The sequence below is a fragment of the Peromyscus maniculatus genome, chromosome 17 (genome assembly GCF_049852395.1).
Source record: "Peromyscus maniculatus bairdii isolate BWxNUB_F1_BW_parent chromosome 17, HU_Pman_BW_mat_3.1, whole genome shotgun sequence".
Taxonomy (NCBI): Eukaryota; Metazoa; Chordata; class Mammalia; order Rodentia; family Cricetidae; genus Peromyscus; species Peromyscus maniculatus.
The window spans coordinates 51,487,350-51,502,731 of record NC_134868.1 but is presented as its reverse complement, the minus strand read 5'-3'; the positions used below and the strand labels follow the sequence as shown (position 1 = coordinate 51,502,731).

The 15,382-nt window shown below is 40.2% G+C and overlaps 1 protein-coding gene across 1 annotated transcript; it reads right to left on the bottom strand.

Annotated features, from left to right (window-relative positions):
- Nucleotides 1-1,544: 1,544 nt before the first annotated feature.
- LOC102909583 (sperm-associated antigen 11A-like) lies at nt 1,545-3,151 on the bottom strand. Its single transcript, XM_006997784.4, has 2 exons — nt 3,005-3,151; nt 1,545-1,764 (listed from the first exon to the last, which is right to left on the bottom strand). Exons 1-2 carry the CDS (start codon nt 3,057-3,059, stop codon nt 1,607-1,609), a joined length of 213 nt encoding a protein of 70 aa, XP_006997846.1. The 5' UTR covers nt 3,060-3,151; the 3' UTR covers nt 1,545-1,606.
- Nucleotides 3,152-15,382: the final 12,231 nt, after the last annotated feature.

The window sequence follows — 15,382 nt, the reverse complement described above, 5'->3', positions numbered from 1 at the left end:
GATAGCAAATGTTTGTTGTAACGTGGGACGGAAACTGAGGCAGGAATCCTGAAGTAGGTTCACCTGGTTCATAAGAAAACTAGATTCAAGCCGTAAGCAGAAACACGGAAACAAGGGGTTTTATCTGTTAGTCTAAAGAGAGATTGGCATGTGGGCTCCAACACAGAAGCACATTTCCCTCAAGAAGCCTCTGCATGCCTCGCCTGTGATTTATTCACTGCTCTTAGGCAGCTGGCCCACAGCTAAACAGCACACAGAGATCAGCAAACTGCTCAACGTTCCGAAAGTTCACTCCCTACGCCCTGCAGAGCTTCCAATGTTCAGAAACATGTTCTTCAGAAGTAGCAGCATGGGCTCACAGAGGTGGTTCAGCTTGTAAAACCACTCGTCCTGCAAGTCTGGCCGCCTGAGTTCCACCCCCAGAACCCACAGAGGAAGAAGAAAACTCATTCCCAAAAGCGATCCTCTTACCTCCAGATGAGCACATGGCATGAGAAGGTGTGCATGTGCGTATACACACACACACACACACACACACACACACACACACACACACACACACAAACACTCCCCCCACAAAGACACACTGTACACACACAAACATACCATACACATAGACACACACATAATACACACAAAAAGACAGCATACACATACATACACATATAACCCCCACACACAAACACACCATAGATACACACACACACACACCATACATACATACACACACATATACAAACACTCCCCACACAAAAATGCATTTTGCACACACAAACACACAGTACACATACACACACAGAAACACACTGTAGACACACACAAACACACCACACACAAACATACCAACACACACACATACAAGACAAATACCCCGCCCAACAAACACACATACACCATATACACGACAATACAAATAAACATTTAAGACAAAAGTAAGAGAATGAACACTCTTACAGGCACATCAAGAATCCTGTTTATGAATTTCTGATGGAGGGGAGGCAATTTGATTGGCCTTGAGAATTTTTTTTTTTTTTCATTTTCTTAAATCCCAGGAATGGTCATGCTTAAACCTTGTTACACTCCCCATAAAGGTGGCAAGGTCACGGTATTCAACTGAGATAACTAAGAGTAAATGTTGAAAGGCAACAAAATTACGTGAGGAGGCTCTGGAACTGTAGCCGGAGCCCCAGTGGCCTGGGCAAGAAGGAGGCCGCTAGCACTGGCCTTGATATTACAGGTGCCCCAGAGGACATCAGGCCTGTTAATCAGCCACTCCTGACCCCTTGGAAACAGTGTTTGAGTCTGAGCTTGTTTCTGCTCTATGCTATCCCTGAGTACGCAGGAGACACCACCTGTAACAAAGAAAAGACGAAGGAGAGGAATGAACTGAACGCTTGGAACTCCTCCGAGTCCTTTAAAATAAATGGTGAATTAACACTTTTTCAATAAAATCCTTTCATCAAACCTTCGCCTTGGGACTAGATTCATTTCAACAAGTGTTTATTGAGCATGCACCATCAGATGCACAGCTTCAAAGCCTTTGGGGTGTTTCCGGGTCTCCACCTTCCAGGAGCTTGCTCCCCCAGATCCTAGCTCTTGCATGCTGTTAGCTATCTCCGTTGTTAAGGGAAATGGGGATGCAGCATCTGTTCCAGGGGTCAGAGCAGATGTCCCCCTTTTTCTCACCAAAACGGCACCTGAAAAGTCTGCAGTGGCCTTTCTGCATGAGGCAGATAGTATTTCTGATTCCAGGTGGTATGTCCCCTGTGGATCCAATGACAGAGAGTTAGATAGCAACTCCAGTCCACAGCCCAGTGCTAAGAGTTCACTCTATTCTTACAAAACAAAGTCCTAATTTCAGTGACTTTTGACTCCCTAGCTTGTAAGAACAATAATTTTTATCTCGTGGTGTTCTCAGGATGGCATGACAGGCTGTATGGGAAATCACTTGGCCCATTACAGTTCCTGAGAAACTTCTGTTACATTCGCGTTCTTCAGCAGCCTGGAGGCAGAGGTACATTGGCAGGGATGGCATTTTAGAAAACAGAACAGAGTAACAGGAAGCAGACTCAGGCTTCCTGAGTCTTCAGAAAAAATGAGAAATACGTCTGCCTTTCAGCTTATGGCTGGACTGTCACTTGTATCACTGCAATATAAAGAAATGAAATAAAAATATGACTTGTGTGTGGCCTTCTAGGTAAAAGATAACCAACTAGAGTCCCTGTAAAGAATGCATTGTGGGAAAGAGATGATTTTTAAAAAGAGTCCTTTTTAAGAACACTACACATTAGGAGTTTAAAAGCAACAGTAACGCAACATAGGTCTTATGTGTTTTTAGAAAAATAGTCCCCTGCAATAGCCAAAGTTCAATGAGAATGACATTGTGCCCATCAAGTCTACCCCAGTTTGGAAAGGACATGGAGATGTGGGTGTAGTCCACCTTGACTAACAACACAAAGCCACCAATCGAAAGGCTTTGGGATCTGGACTCCGGTTTTTCTTCAAGTAACTCATTTTCTCTCATTTGAAAATTCATTTAAGTGGATACATCTATTTTCTCATGGATAGAGTAGGTTATATACAAAAGCTAGGGGAATGACATAGATGAGAATACCTTCCCTGTTCACTGCGTGGCAGTAATCTAACATATTCTCTGGATCCCTGTCCATAGGCCCTGGACTACCTTAGAAAATCCCTAGTTCCCTTCCAGCATACATGACTGTACTTCTGTCCTGAACAGACTATCTCAGATTACAATTAGACATTTCTATTTTCTTGGAGAAAATAGGCTTTTATGTTTTGTGCTATAAACCTTACAATTCTCAAAGCAAGCAGAAAACAAAAATAAAACCTCCAAACCTCTTCATTATGAAAGTGGTCCAGCCCTGAGCCCCAGGGTGGTCCACCATCTGAGTCTACTGTCCATACTCAGACACACCTCCGTGCTATCCACAAGCATAAATGGGAGTCCTGCCTTCTTCAGGGCTACCCAGAAGACATTTACCTGAGTTTTCTTGGACCACCCAGAAGAAAACAGCAAAGAGTAACAAGATCTTCATATTTTATGGCTCCCTTGGTCCACTCTGCTCTTCCGAGAAGGAAAGCAGGAAAGGAGGTATGACTAATGATTGAGCAAAGCCAGGTGGTGAAGGAGAAAAATGGGACCTTTATAGTCTTGGAGAATGATCCTTGGGAATGAGTTAATTTATCTGGTCTACTGAGTTACACTGTGGGCAGAAGATACTGGGTAACCTTTCTTTTTTTGCCTAAAAATAGACATTGTGACATTCCCTAGAGGCAGAGATTAACCAGTTTAGCATGGGAAACTTGAAGAAGAAAGATAGTCATTATTGAGGACTTGGAATTGCTTCGCACCAAGCACTGTGATAGGATGGTAGATGACAGTGACTTAATTGTGTAAAGATGTGTCCTGGGCCTTCAGAGGATTCAATTGAGGGCAGGATGCACCTCGGTTGAGAACATCACCAAGTGTCTGACCAGAGCCACTCCCAGATATCTGCTCAACAGAAACAAGGCTCTATGTGTACCCAAAAGGGTATAAAAGAACATTCAGTGTAGTGTGACTCATCACAATCCATAGAAGAAATTTAAGTGGCAGATTACAATGTGGTGAAACAATTAGTCATTTCCCACCCAGAAATGAACATAGAAGAACACGATGACAACAGCAACAATATAGGGATGCAAACTTTAAAAAGCCAAATACAACACAGCAAATTCACCAATTTGCAAAATCAAACTATCAGAAGCTAGAATATTGTCCACATTGGAAGAGAAAGGCATATTTCATATATGTCAAGGTTCTCCCCACTTAAAGTGGTCTGGTGGAGAGGTCAGGGGGCCCTCTGGAATGATGTAGAGCTATACTGACCTATAACTGGAGGGAGATTTATAGGGCCTTGTGGGCACAGAATAGAGACCCCAGCTGGAATTTGGAGACAGAAAACAATCTTTAAAGAGTGTGTCCCTAAAGTAGAATCCAGGGAAGACTCTTCATGAAGGTCTATTGAGCAGATGACCTTGAAACACAGTCAATGCAGCTACTCCTCTTGTCCCTATTTTAATCTCTGGTCAATTGGATTTACTTCTCTTAAAATTCTAATTAAAAACTGAAAAGCCTTTGTGCTTGAATGCACAACAGCTGTGGTTACCCCTACAAGACTGGCCTGGCCATGGAGTAGGGGAGGGACTCAAACCCTAGCCCCTATCTGAGGATTTATATGCAATTAATGGTTGCTGGGAGAGGGGGGAGACATTGATCCAGCACGTGTAGACACAGCTAAGGTCTCCCTGCTCCTATAAAGACCCCTTCATCGATGACCCTGTAAGCAACCCTGATAGAATTCACTAGGTCAATTACAAAGGCAAAAGACTTGGCAGTGGACAGATAGGAAGTAGACTAAGTTGTGTGGAAGTGAGGAGGGAAAGCAGGAGAGCAATGGGTGTGAACATGATCAAAATGTGGAGTATACACACATAATGCCATAATGAAACTCAATCCATGTAATTAATGTGTATCAATTTCAAACCAAAGAGTTAAAAAAAAAAAGCAAGTTATTTCTCCTCAGTGCTTCCATGGCAATTCTAATAGTTTCTCATTAACCCTTCCAGGTGCAGTTCATGAGTGTGTGTGTGTGTGTGTGTGTGTGTGTGTGTGTGTGTGTGTGTGTGTGTATGTGCGTCTATACCTCCTTGCTATAAAGCAGCAGACTTCACACATTATTCTGGATTTGACTTCGCTTGTTTGGCAGGGATGAGAGTTGTTTGGGAACCCGGAAGGCCTTCTTGTTTTTGTAACAGTTTCACAATGTTCTTGTCAGCTGACCTCCACCTCACTTAACCAGTCTACAACAGACATATTTGACCTCCAGCCTGAGCAAAAACGGGTTTAGGAAAAGAAGAGTCAAACACAATGCCCAGACCAACTGTGTGACTGAACAGCGAGTTCCCTCTAAAGAGAGGATGGCCAAGTGTCCGTCTGACATTTCCAGCTCTATAGCAATGATCAAAGTCTGTGGACCCTGGCAACTAGTCTCTGAGTCACAGGTCTTTCTGTCCTTTGTAAAAGTACAGGGAGTCATTGAGTAGGATCAAAACAAATTGTGTGAAATTTTTCAAATAATTAGTAAAAACCAAAAATGTGAAAAATAAAGTAAGTATCGATGAAAATAAAAATTCAGGGTAAATGGTACCCTGAAATTGCTTCTGTGTCAGCAATCAATTAATCATAAAAATAAATTAAAATAAAATAATTACCTTAAATAACATGAATTAATGATTTAAAACATATATGAAACATGTGCATCTGTGAAGATAAAACTCAGTAAATAATCAATGTTAAAACCTGAAGCTCTTTCTCTTGGAACTTCGGTCTGAGACTATCTCTGAAATACCTCCTTCTGTTAAAAGGCACAAGCAGTTACATACTACTTTTACTGGCTGATTTTGTGTGTCAACTTGACATAAACTAGGGTCATCAGAGAGGAAGGGGGCCTCAGTTGGAGAAATGCCTCCATGAGATCCAGCTGGAAGGCATTTTCTCATTAAGTGATCAGTGGGCAAGAGCCCAGCCCATGATGGTAGGTGGTGCCGTCTCTGGGCTGGTGGTCCTGGTTCTATAAAAAAGCAGGCTGAGCAAGCCAGTAATCAGCACCCCTCCCTGGCCTCTGCATCAGTCCTGTTTCCAGGATCCTGCCCTGTTTGAGTTCCTGTCCTGACTTCCTTCAGTGGTAAACAGCAATAGAAACCCTAACAAAGACAGTTCACTTTCAGTTGCCTGTGACTCAGGATGTAGAACTCTTAGCTCCTCCTCAAGGAGTCTGCTTGCATGCCATGTCTGCTTGCGTGCCATGTTGCACCATGATAATGGACTGAACCTCTGAAACTGTAAGTGACCCTAATTAAATGTTTTGCTTTTTAAGAGTTGCCATGATCATGGTGTCTCTTCACAGCAATAGAAACCCTAAGACACTGCTCTTGGAAATATTGATTTCCACCCTATCACACCTTAGGCTCAAGGGTTCCTGCAAATGATTTTAACATCGAATTCCTCACCACACATGAGCAAAATGCAGTTATCAAATACAAGTGTTATTGTCAGATAAAAATACCAGTAAGTTAGGGCTGAGGATGTAACTTAGTTAATAAAGCATTGCCTCCCATTCAGGAAGTCCTGGGTTTCTTCCTCGATGCTGCATTAACCAGGTGCAGTTGGTACAAGCCTGTGATCCCAACACTTTGGAGGTACAGGTCGGAGGATCATCAGGGTCATCCATGGCCACATAAGGAGTTTGAGGGCAGCCTTGGATTCTTGTTAACCTTTCTCAAAAATAAATAAACAAATAAAAAGACTAGGAATATGCATAGAGAGAGATCATTTTTTCAGGAGTCACTTGGTAGATGAAACAATAAATTCATGTTTTACACCTTTATATCAGACCTTATTTGCAAAAGGCCTAGGGTGGAGCCTCTTTTCTAATAGCACAACCACTAATAAGATGATTATGAAATTATAGTTTAGAAATCTTCAGTACAGTTTGAAAACTTCATTAGTTGGGTTGAAAATCAGTTTGTTGGGTGGAGAAATAAATGAATAGCATCAATACTTATCCTACTTCCTTCTCTTCCAGTGTTGAATCTGTTTCCAGGTAGGAGATTGAGAAAGCGACTCAAAAGTAAGAATTACTAAGTAGTTCTGGAGAGTGAGGCATGCCATTCTAAAGGGGAGAAATGAGAAAGCCTACCTCACTGGTTTCATAGTATCCTTCCAGAGATGCAGGTTCATATATATAATAGCAAGGTTGAATGGAGCCAAATTCAGTTTGTTCCAACACACACATGTCAGTCTGATGTGCACTGTCATCATCATAGAAAAGGACCAAGGAAGAAGAAAAGAGATAATACATTCAGGCCTATAAACATTGGAAGTAGCATTTGTCTAGACATTAAAGAAAGTTTTAACATAATTCAGCAATAAAAACGAAGTAAGCCAATTTTTAAAATGGCAAAATCTCTTGAACAGATATGTCCCCAAAGAATAAGTAGAAATGGCCAATAAGCAAATGTAAAAATTTCAAGGTAATTGCTCACTAGCAAAACTTGAATTAAGATCACGGTGAGGAGCTGGGTGGAGGTGGCACACGCTTTTAATCCCAGCACTTGGGAGACAGAGCCAGGCAGATCTCCGTGAGTTTGAGGCCAGCCTGGTCTACAGAGCAAGATCCAGGACAGGCACCAAAGTTACACAGAGAAACCATATCTTGAAAAACCAAACAACAACAAAAAAAAACCCACAGTGAGGTATTATTTTATACTCACCAGGAGGCCATAATCACTTTACAATCTTTTTAATGCATTTATTGTTTTTACAAATGTCTACATATATACTGTGTTTTATTTTTTTATTTGGATTGTGATTACATTACCCCTTCTTATTCCCCACCCTCTGAATCCTTTCTTTTCATCTAGTCCTCCTCTACTGTCAAGACTTTTTTCATAATACTTTTTTCTAGAAAGTGAGGATTTGAAAATAGTAACTACTTAGGATAAAGAAAATAGTAACTACTTAGGATAAAGAAATGGTCTTACTTAATAAGACCATTCAGAGTATAGCTACAAAATAATGAGACAGTGGACAGACTGCATGATGAGACTCCCCCCCCACACACACACTACCTAATGTTTAACAATCTGAATTCAAACATCTATCACTTCAGCATTTAGAAGGAGTTACCACACATTAAACAACAAAACAATGACCTGGGCATGCATTTTATTTTAGGGGATTCTGTATCTGTGTGGTGAGAAGAGTAAGAATTACCTGAAGGTATTATATTATTCCTAATACTGTGTTTACAGTGCTATGTGCTTAATAAGTGATTGACATCTTTTGGGAATGGATTTGTCAACTGGAGTCCCATACCCACCCTGTGAAATAATATACTCTATAAAGATGGGGATGCTGGAGCCGTCACAGTGTGAAAACTCGGCAGAAATCTGTGGCATAGGTCACTGGGTATCTCTGCCAAATTTTGATTATGTTTTGCTGGAAGAATCCTGTGATTCTGCTGTTGCTGCCTCCCAAATGCACAATAGAGATTTTCCTTTCAATTTACTTTAAATGCCTTCACTATCTGAATAACTTGACAGAATTAGAAATGGTCTGGGAATGGCATTTATCTGAGACAGAGTGGTGCTGAAACCGAACTATACCACCCTCTAGCAGATGTGAGTAACGCCATTTGTATGGTGATATTTTATTTGTGCTGAAATGTGATTTTATTTGTATGTTAATAAATAAAGTTGCCTGGGGATCAGAGCTAAAAGCAAGCCATTTAACAGAAGTCCAGCGGTGGTGGCACACGCCCTTAATCTGATCACATGACAGGCAAAGTCTCCGTGTGGTCAAGGACACAGCCAAGCGGTGACCCGAACCTTTAATCCCAGGACCAACCATAGAGACCTGGAGGTCTGTATAGACAGGCAGTGACGAGGAAATCATGTAGTTGGGTTTAGAGCCAATGAGAAGGTAGAACAGAAAGACAATAAAAAGACAGGACACAGAGGAGAAGGTCTCTCTCTCTCAGGGGAAGGATGGCAGCGAGTGGTAAGCTTAAGGCCATTTACTAGCGCTTTATCTCTTGTGCTTTAAACTCTGTATTTGGCTCCATGTTTCTTATTTAATAAGACCATCTAGAATTTCATCTACACATTTGCTTTTTCCCATTTATTTACATTGAGAGATTTGGTCCATTCATTCTTCGTTGTGCATTTCACATCTAGAATGTTGCTTAGTATATCCTGGGAACCAGTAAACATCTGCCGAACAAGATGACCTATTTGCCAACAGACACTGAACTTAAATTCATAAACAAACTCTACAAAATAAGTGTAAGGGGGTTATTATTGGGGGAAATCAAACCTATTTTTAAGCCACTGGAGGAATTGGAAAACCAATTTATCCCCCCATATTAATAAGAATCAATCTCTGCTAATTAAAGACAAGTGTTTAAAAGGACAAAGCATGGTGAGAGGCAACAGCCACAGGCTGAGGAGGGAGGGTTAGGAGAGCAGAGCAAAGCCTGGAGGAGAAGATGCCACTTTGGAATTTGAATTGATGAGGTGAGGGCCAAGCCTGAGCTGGCATGCCAAGGGAAGAAAACAGAGACATACCTGAAGGAGTAATTAGAGCAGGTGAGACACAAAGATCAAAGAAGGTGTGTCCACCTAAGGATGTGGCATTCCTTCCTGCAAGCCAGAAACTTTCAAAGAAGAAATAGTGTCTCTATATTATATAATATGTCAATATATAATAGAATATATTATAATAATTATCATATGTAATAGATAGATAGATAGATGATAGATAGATAGGTAGATAGATAGATAGATAGATAGATAGATAGATAGATAGATAGATAGAAAGAAAGATAGATAGTTGGAGTTACCCTACAGATGGGATCATGCTCCTCCCAGAAGCCATAGGTTACCAAATAATTTTTACTTTTAAAAATATTTCATTGTCCTCTGAAAAGCAAAATATTGGGTGCTAAATTCATCCTCTAAATATATCCATATTAAAACCTATTTTCTTATTATTAGATTTACACATCATCCCAAGGACAAAAATTATGACTGTGGGGACTGGAAAGATGGCTCAGTGTTGAAAAGCATGTGCTGCTCTTGCAGAAGACCCATGTTCTGTTCCCAGCACCCACACAGTGGCTTAAAACCCTCTGTAACTATGGCTTTAGGTAATCTGGCACCATCTTCTAGACTTCATGAGCATCAATCATTTACATGGTATACTTACATTCATGCAGACAGAACACTAACAAATAAAACAATATAATTACGACTGTGTCCTTCAGGGTTAGTGCTATATCTACAGTGAAATAACCTATCCTTATTCAAAGTGTGTTTCAAACTTATAATTAATCAGACCAAGCAATAGTAAACAGAGGAATACACTGGGCCCCATTTGTCTTCATGTTGAGGGGAAAGGAATCTGGAAGCACATGACGTTAGTTCTTAGTGAGCACACACTGTGACACTTGCTTCCTCTGAGTTAACACTGTAGGCAGGTAAGGCAGACACTGACGTGACTCAGTCTTCCAAGAAGTGGCTGAACCCATATTTCCAAAGAATGAGGAAGAATGTAGAGGGTGATAAGAGAGGCACACATGTCACAAGTCCCATAAACGTGGTTGATGACCTGGTCCCAGGGGCAAATCTGAACTCCTAGCTGAGGGACTGACAGCTTTTGTCCCATTCACTTACCTGTGAAATCTGCTGGCTACAGATGAAAGGGAAGCCAGCTTGATTTCAATATGTTGACCCTCTGCCTTCTCAGATCATTGGATCTCTACAAGAAGCACTAATGATTCAATCTCTTAATGTCTTGTCTTACAATGAAACAGAAGTACTAGCTGGCCCACAGCAGATGCCTCAGATAAGACCGTAACAGGGAATGACTAGAATTCTCTGTGCCTAGAGTTCTTAAAAGTTAAAGGATGATAGGGTTGGGGTCCAAGCAGGGAGCCCCCCCCCCCCCCCCGCTGCCCCGAAAGTAAAAGAAAAAAGAAAAGAATGTTAATGGAATGTTTTCCTACTTCCTTCAAAGTTTAAATACAGTGTCCTGATGTATCATTCTGTCACCCAACAAGCACTTAAACCCAACAGAGCCATGTCTGAGACCCCTCTAAGGAGATCTCTAGACATCAAGAGTCTGTGCCTTGTTTCCATGCCTCCCTTATCTGCCTAGGAAAGCTGATATTATTTGGATTGATCCAGGAACCTATTCTGTTTCATCAGGAAAGCAGCAGAGCCTGTGTTCATGAACTCGGTCTCACAATAGTTACCCTTTTTACGCAAAAGATTTCTTGGGAGCCGTGGTATCATTTCCTGTGACCTAAGTAGTGAAAACAGGACAAGCCAGAGAAGCCCAGACAACAGGGTTGTAGTGCCCACCGCACATACAAACAGGGAGAAAAGGTTAGGTGTGGATGTCAGAGGTCATAGCAAGCCAAGTTGGGGACAAGATTGACTGAACCTGCCATCCCTCAGCTGCCAAACTGAGTTTGGGTGCGGAGGAAGAAACATATTTCCCAATGATGGGGAAGCTCCAAGCAATGAACAAGCAGAGAGATCAAAGCCTTGGAAGGCTTCTATTGTTCAGTGGGAGGGAGGACATTGTGTGTGCCAGGTGATGTGGAAATGAGAAGGCCAGGCAGTCAGCTGTGCCTCGACTGGCTCTTTAGTAGCCTGAGGTATTTCTGGCTAGTGTATCTTCCCACTAGTGTATAGTTGGTGTCCATGAAGCCCCTGTCATTGTTTGGGATTCTGTAATAAATAGCTTCTGCAAAAAGAACATAAACAAGGTGACTAATAGAGCCAATGATTCAGAACTGACCACAAGAGACCATTATGTCCACTTCCTTGTCCAGAATCAGAAATGCAAAATTTACCTCAGAGGTAAATTATTTTTTTCCTTGTGAATCCAGTTGAGGCTCTACAATCTTCCTGGGTTGTAGTTTTATCATTTTAAAGTCTTTATTATTTAAAAATCTTTAAAGCCTTTATCATTTTAATGTTTAGAAAGTTTTATGATTAATCCATTCAAATATGCTAAAGAATATGTGTCTTTAAAGTCTTATCATTTTAATGTTTAGAAAGTTCTATCTTATGTTAAATTTATAATTCAGTGCCATTTAAATATACTACAAAATATCTGTCTGTGCTCAGGATATGGCTTTATACATACATTCATGCACATCCTGAGGTATAGGTCTTTTGTTCCTTAGCATGTACATTTCAAATTTAAGAATAATGCAATAATTTAATGGGGTACCTATAAAGATAAATTAAAACCACCAATGATATTTACATTGGACTTTGCATTGATTTAAAATAGTTCTAACAATGAACTTTGCTCAAAATTATATGAACATTTGCTTCTATGAGGACAGAAAGCTATCTCTGAAGTTTCTTTTAACTTAAGCTTTTCTTTGATTTCTCACTGTTTTTGTCTTTGTTGCTTCCAAGGGATTTGTAATATCCCTCTAAGTAGATATACCCTAGCTTCCTAAGATATTGCTCTGTTTTGAACACTACGATATTTTTTCCAAAACTTCAGAATGTTTTTGCAATCACCTGTGGATAATTCTTGAGAAGCAGAGTAGCTGAGATGATGAAAACATGTATTTTGAGTCTAGTGTTCATATAGATAGATTGCTCCACAAAGGCTTTTTTGTAGATTGTCCATGCTCCTCACTGTGTGGAGTTTGGCTCCTGATTCAGCTAGCTCTGAGGGTAGATGATCACTCACAGGTGTCCCTGGAGCACAGAGACCGGAGGGGTAGTTTTAATTAGGCTACAACTTCTTACAGCAGCTCTCCCCTTGGGCACAATACAAGGACAATAGGCCCATGGCCCAGTATCAAGTTCATGGAGGGAGAGGTCTGCCTACACACTGTTCCTTTGCAAGAAATGTGTCCCTATGTCAAGAACTCAACTTGCAGGCAAGGTATGGTGTTGCACACCTTTAATCTCAGCACTTGCAGGGTAAGAGTAGGAGAGTAGGGGTTCAACATGCAACTCGTTCTAAAAGTAAAGAAATTTTACAAACAAAAAGGAGCCCAAAGTTTACAGCTCCCACCTAAGTGATCAGCCCTCAAAATGAACGAGGCTTTGTATTTTGAAGTCTTCTGAGGCTAGAGGGAATTAAGAGCTGGTTTTACTTTTTTCTTAATTTCTTTTAGCATGTAGACTTATGCCAGTGTGTGTGTGTGTGTGTGTGTGTGTGTGTGTGTGTGTGTGTGTGTGTGTGTACTGTGTGTGTGTGTGTGTGTGTGTGTGTGTGTGTACTCCAGAGAACAGCATTGTGCTATGCACTTGATTATCATTAGATTAGAAGGGCTTGTGTGTTCTTGCATTCAGGCTGTGTGTTGCTGTAAATGTCAATGAGCAGAGACAGGAGGCTTTATCCAGTTGTGCTTTATTGAGAGCTTGTGATCTGAGAAGACCAAGGGTTAACAGCTGTGAAACAGAATGCCTTACACACCCTCCCAGCCAGCCAGCTTTATAGAGGCTTGGGGGGTGTTGGAAAGGAGTCAACACAACACTGCCAGTCATTATTGAACTCAGAAATTTCCTACAGGTCAGGCGACATCTGTGCTTCTCTCTGGTTCTTGTCCCTTACCATCTTCCTCATTCTCTAGACAAAAAAAAAAAAAAAAAAAGGAAATCTAGAGCAAGGGGTATAAATGGAGAAGAGGATCAAAGGGTATGGAAGAGAAGGAGGAGATCCATAAAAACACACCTTGTCTAAAAATGCCATAATGGAATCTAACATATATGATAAATTAAAAAATAAACATTAAATTTTATAAAAAAAATTGAAAGTATATGTTTGAAAAAATCAAATAAACAGAAAGACGAGGAAGAAAATTGGTTTGGGAGGAGAAAAAGAAGAGGGATTTTTTTCCCTTTTATTTTATTTTACAATACCATTCAGTTCTACATTTCAGCCACGGATTCCCTTGTTCCCCCCCTCCTGTCCCCTTCCCCTTCCCCCCAGCCCACCTCCCATTCCCACCTCCTCCAGGGCAAAGCCTCCCCCAGGACTGAGATCGACCTGGTAGAGGGAATTTAACTGATGCAAAGGCACAGTCATACAAGAAGAGTCTAGACTGTGTTGTATGAAGACTCCAGTAAGAACTATTATATTATGTACCCGATATCTGCTAACTTGGAAGAGCCCAGAAATTCTTACATTCACAAAATATAACATAGGAATATGTTAGTCTATTTGACTTGTATACATTCAGTATGGATACATATATTAAAACACACTATGTAGTATCTTTTAAATATGTACACTAAGAAGAAGGAAAAAGGGGTATACTGTTAAAGAGGTCAGCTACTATCTTCCATCCAAACAGAGAGAATTATTTTTAATCATATTAGAAGTTAGAAAGAATATGGAGAATTTCCTATGTTAATACACTGCTGATAGAATGAATAGCAATTCTCTCTCTAAAGGGAAATTTGGGTCCATATTGTAACAACAAGCACATACTCTGTGACCTAATAATGTTGATTTTATTATTTGGAACATTTATTAGAGATAATTAAAATGCCTATAATACCATTGTCTTTAATATCAAAACATAGTAGCATCCTATATACTAATGAATAAATGATATTAGGTCCTTCAAAGAAACAGAATTTATACAGCCATTCATAAAAGGGATGGCACTACGTATTATGTGTAAAGATCTCCAGGGTACTATTTTAAAAAATTGTATAAAAGTGGTCTTCCAGTTGAATCTTCATAGAATTTTCTTAAATGTGTCCTGTGGAAATTGGACTATGTAATGAAATGATGTGTAAAATTAGATAATGAACTTCTAGAACTAAACATACAAAGAAGCATATTACATCTGCAATAGGTAATGTACAAATCCACTGAAATACGTTCCATGTTTTATTCATTATGGCTCAGGAGTGAGAGGAAGCCAATTAGAAGACAATACATTGAAGTTTTCTTATTTGGAAAGAAGAGCTGGACAAAGGGACACTATCATATAAGGCTCCTTTTGCTATCTGATCTACCAAAATCTCCAACTGGCCACGAAGACAGTGGCCCTCTTCCCAGTGCACATGGCTATTCTCAGTTATCTTCACCCAACCTGCAGGTTCATTTAGCAAGCCCCAAGCTCACCCTGACTTCTTATTTCCTTTGCTCTGATCACATTGGACTTCTCCCAAAACTCTTGTTACACCAAACCAACCTGGTCCTCAATGCATTGCCTTTTGCTGTTCCCTCCCCTAGGTGCCTATATCCACCATGCCTGATATCCATTAGGGTTTTATCAAGTGTCTACCTTCTCAGTGAGACTTAATGTCACCCCTCTCTCTCATAGTCAGCATTCTGTATCACAATTTGTATTTCCTTCCATGATTTTCTTCTCTTATTATATTTACTATTTTCTAGCATGCCATATATCTTACTTGCATATATTTATTATGGTTTGTCATGCCAGTTAGAATATAAAATATATGAGCATAGTGAGTTTTGCTAATGATTGAGTGTTTAAAACTAAAATAACAATTGAAGTAAAGATGATGCAGTGAAGAACAGAAATAATACTAGATTTAAGACTAATAATGAAATACTTATACCTGCCTTTTTTCCCACAGGAAGGAATTTAAAATATTCCCTGACTCCATCTCAATTTTATTCCTTCTTTGAGTGCTTCTCACATGCATTCCACCATTCTGCCCTCATGGTTAATCTCACTATTTTAACTTTTATCTCACAAACAAACAAACCTCCTCCTTGGGTAAAGGAGTTCTCTTC